The following is a 4,481-nucleotide window of genomic DNA, read 5'->3' on the forward strand; positions in this document are numbered from 1 at the left end:
CCTACACAGTTACGTAAGGTATGTTAAAAGCGTGGTGCTTAGATTATTTTTCAGCTTTGCTTACAAAGACCTTGGTATCCTCAACCCTTCAGGTGTTAAGTTTTAATTTGTCATCCGTTAGAAAATGAGTTTGCTCCCTATCTCAAGAGATGCTTATCTACAGAGGACTGTATTTGAATAGTACCATAGACAATTCTTAGATTTGGCTTTTTAAGTATTTAATATGTTTCCCTTCTACACATCTAACATGTATTTCATATTCTTTTAGACATATTTTGCAGAAGTAGTTTGTCTCATTCGATTAAGTTACATTAAACATGAACATATGAAAAACTCTCTCTGTATAGTTCAAATTTAACTTTGAGTATTTCTTTGAATATTGTCTGCAAATCGATTTCCATTTCTTTATTGCTCCATCTAAACCTACATTTGACAATCAGTTTAAAGCATATCGTTTCAATTCTGGTTTTATATCCAAGTGTATATAAATGTAGAATGTTATTTTCAATCTAGAAAGAGGCTGTTAAAAGAGAGGAAGCAATTGCCTCTTTTGAAGCCTGGAAAAAAAAGAAAGGAAGAGAAGCAAAGAAGTTAAGTGAAAAAAAGAAGCTTGAGGAACTTAAGAAAAAGAAAGCAGCAGAAGAGGATGAGGAGAAAACAGAAGCAGCACAGAAGGTGATGTGAAATACGTACGTAAATGTGTGTTGGATATGGTTCAGGAGATTGTTGAGAATAATTTTGATTAATCCAGCAAGAGATGGAAATGAACTAGATTCTAAAATCTAAGCATGGTTACTTTCTGAAGAAAGCTTATTTTAGATTCTGTTCTGTTGGAAGTATGTAATGTTTACATTTGCATGCAAACATACGTTGTTCCATGTTTTGGATTCTATTAACTGAACGTAAAACAAATTCCATATAAATATATTGGCAATGATCTATTACTTACTGGGAAAAACAATTTATTCTTTTTAGATATAGTGATATCCACTTCTGAGCAGTGCTACAAACAAGTAATCCAAAACTGGAATGTGTTACAATTAAGAAATTACAAAAAATAATAATATAGAATAAGCAAGTGGAGTACTGGCAAAAAAGTGACAAGTAAGATTTCTAATGAATCTGTGGTTTTCTTTAGGCATTCGAAAAATGGAAAGAAAGAAAAGTGGAATATTTAAGAGAGCAAAGCAGAAAGGAAAAACAGTCTGAAAGAATGAGAAAGAAGAAAGAAGAGGAACTGATCGCAGAGAAGAAGAGAGACAGCGTGTCAGCAGTTGAAAAGTGGTACTACTCCACTGGGTTTTAGAATATTGTAGTTTCCCAAATCTTTGCTTATAAATGCAATAAGTCTTCTGTGAGTGCTTGGTGTGCTTTTAATTGGGAGATCATAGCGTGCTTGGGATCAGGCTCTTCAGTCCCAATGGAGGACAAGTATAACAGTGAGAACAAGCTGTAAAGCTTCTTTCAGTTTAGTAACTTAAACACTTTCCTCCCCAAAAGGCTACTGACTAAGCCCAGGCAGAGGTAGTGCAACTGAGAAGTAAGATTCATTGAGTAGTATAATGTCTGATGTGATTAGCCTCATGCTACATTATTAAGCCATAGGAAGGAAGGTAAATCTTTGTTCTGTGGAATACAATGTATGAATGTAGATGTGTTCAGAAGAAAATGAGATGTGTCTGCTGGAGAAATTCTTCGTTAGTTCTACAACCCAAGAGTTTTCACAGACCACGTGCAACTTACTATTACCCACACAAGTTTTTAATCTCGTTTTTTATATGATACCAAATAAGGGAGAAAGTCGTACAGAAAAGGTGATGCCATAATAGATAGAATAGCAGGTTCATTTGTGTCTTGGTGATATTATATATAAAGATGGACTTTGAAGATTTTGAATATATCTTCTCAATCTTTTATTAAATGCGTAAAATACCTCTTTTGACTCAAGTTAGTTAATCAGTCACAGATGTAGCATTTAGTCTGTTGCATGATATTCTTCCTGTTCTTCCCTCTCACTATACAGGAATGAAAAAAAGGAAGAATATATGAAACAGAAGAAAGTAGAAAAAATCCTAGAGAGAAGAAACCAAGAAATACAACAGGCAAAGAAGGAAGAAAAAGATAAAAAGGCTATGGAGGAATATGAAAGATGGCTGGTATTTATTTTTTTTTTTGCACTTTGTCAAAACCAAAGAGATTAATGTAGTAATGAGTGTAAACACTTTCTGTATTGTAATACTCATTGGCTTTCATGCTGTTGAGAGAGGCCAGATGATGGCAGCATTACATAGCTAGTCCCCCAAAATTCTTGAGCAAAACGATGGTAAAATACGGTGGGCTTGTTATTTAGCATACGTGGAAAAAATATTCTCCCTGCCTACATGTCATAGAGTTTTGAATTTCATAGTTAGTCTTCGTGTTTTGACATTCCATGTCAGGAGCAACCATCTCTGAAGGGCCAACTCACCACAGCACAAAACCTGCAAAGCCAAGCAGCATCCCCAGCTGCAAGAGCGAATGCATATACATTCAAGGAAGCATTTAAAGTGGAGACTTGTATACCTTAAAATTGATAAAAGCACTTGTAATGAGGTTTAAGATTATTTCCGTTTACTAGAAAGGGTATATTCTGATGCTCCCAATTATATTTTTCCTGCAATAGTGTACTTTAGTCACAGTTGTTAAGCAGTAAACTAATCTAATGCTCTAGTCCCAACAATAAGGCATGTTATTTTTTCCTTTGCTACAGAAAGGGAAACTAGAAGAGAGATCATTAATATTCTTAGCATATATTGTTTTCTTAAAGATGTGTGACTTGCTAGTTAAAGAAAAACCTGCGTCTTTCATCCTCACCCATGGCACAGCCATTCATCATACTGACTTCCAAGGTTTTCTTAGTTTGAGAGGGTTTCTTCTGTTGTCTCTCTTCCTTGTGATTTTTGGCATGCCTTCTGTACATATGGTCTCTGTTGCCATTGATAAGAATGGGATCTTGCAACTCAGCTGGCTTAAGGTCCTTACAGGGATCCATTTGTACTGTTAATAGCTTAAAAATATCTTTTCCAGAGTCTCAGGTGTGTGTGGGGGGGAATAGATGAGAACTGAGGAAGGCAGATGTATGGGGGTGGGACAGATTTTAAAAGGGCAAACATGTTTTAGTTGGCTAACTCGGAAATATGCAGTTACATAAAACAGCAAGAGCCTGCATGTTTTCCCTTCTCTCTATTTTCAAACCTTTTTAGTCTTAGGTTTAAGTCTTTGAAGATCTTATTTGACTCGGTCCCCTGTTGGAATACCTCTGATTTCTGTAATCATTGGTAAGAAGTCTTTTCTCTGGTCCCCTTTGTTGAGTGATATCCAGCTCAGTTTTGTCAAATGACTAATGTCCAATCTTAGACTATTTCTTGATTAGTCAATATTCCTGGTTCCCAAGGAAGAAAGTATTGTGCTTTGAGTAGTAGCTAATGCTCTGTCCTGGTATGCTCCGCTTACTGAGACTATCCTCAATTAGTATAGTTGTACCAAAGCATGAATGTTCCCTCTCATTGTAGATTTGACTTCTTTGCTGTCTTGGACGCTGTACGAAAGTAAGAAAATTATCCCTTTTTTGGGCATTAAATATGCTGTCTAGCACAGGGTCCCCTGTTCAAACTGTGTATGAATTCCTGAGGCCATCACTTCACTTCAGTGGGACTACTAATATAAATTTTAGTAGTTGGAGGAATGACGAAGTCTAAATCACAGAATCACAGAATCGCAAGCGTTGGAAGGGACCTCAGGAGATCATCTAGTCCAACCCCCCTGCTAAAGCAGGCTCTCCTAGAGCAAGTTACACAGGAGTTCGTCCAGGTGGGCTTTGAATATCTCCAGAGAAGGAGACTCCACAACCTCCCTGGGCAGCCTGTTCCAGTGCTCTGTCACCCTCAGAGTAAAGAATTTTTTCCTCATATTCAACTGAAACCTCTTATGCTTCAGTTTGCACCCATTGCCCCTTGTCCTGTCGCTGGACACCACTGCAAAGAGTCTGGCTCTGTCCTCGTGACTTCCATCCTTAAGATATTTGTATGTGTTGATGAGGTCCCCTCTCAGTCTTCTCTTCTTCAGGCTGAACAAGCCCAACTCTCTCAGCCTTTCCTCGTAGGGGAGGTGCTCCAGTCCCTTTATCATCCTAGTTGCTCTCCTCTGGACTCTTTCTAGGAGTTCCTCATCTTTCTTGAACTGGGGAGCCCAGAACTGGACACAGTACTCCAGGTGGGGTCTCACCAGGGCAGAGTAGAGGGGGAGGAGAACCTCCCTTGACTTGCTGGCCACTCTCCTCTTAATGCACCCCAGGATACCATTGGCCTTCTTGGCAACAAGGGCACACTGCTGGCTCATGGTCAGCTTGTCATCCACCAGGACTCCCAGGTCCCTCTCAGCAGAGCTTTCTAGCAGGTCAGCCCCCATCCTGTACTGGTGCATGGGGTTTGACCTCCCCAGGT

The 4,481-nt window shown here is 38.7% G+C and overlaps 1 protein-coding gene across 1 annotated transcript in view; it reads left to right on the forward strand.

Annotated features, from left to right (window-relative positions):
- The window catches only part of MAP9 (microtubule associated protein 9), a 93,847-nt gene that overhangs the window by 84,112 nt on the left and 5,254 nt on the right, over nt 1–4,481 (forward strand). The window contains exons 9-11 of the mRNA XM_035892034.1: nt 514–675; nt 1,139–1,284; nt 2,024–2,156. Of these exons, the coding sequence (XP_035747927.1) occupies nt 514–675; nt 1,139–1,284; nt 2,024–2,156 (441 nt within the window). The remainder of the gene's footprint in view (nt 1–513; nt 676–1,138; nt 1,285–2,023; nt 2,157–4,481) is intronic.

This window comes from Egretta garzetta, unplaced genomic scaffold (assembly GCF_000687185.1).
Source record: "Egretta garzetta isolate BGI_Z169 unplaced genomic scaffold, ASM68718v1 scaffold114, whole genome shotgun sequence".
Taxonomy (NCBI): Eukaryota; Metazoa; Chordata; class Aves; order Pelecaniformes; family Ardeidae; genus Egretta; species Egretta garzetta.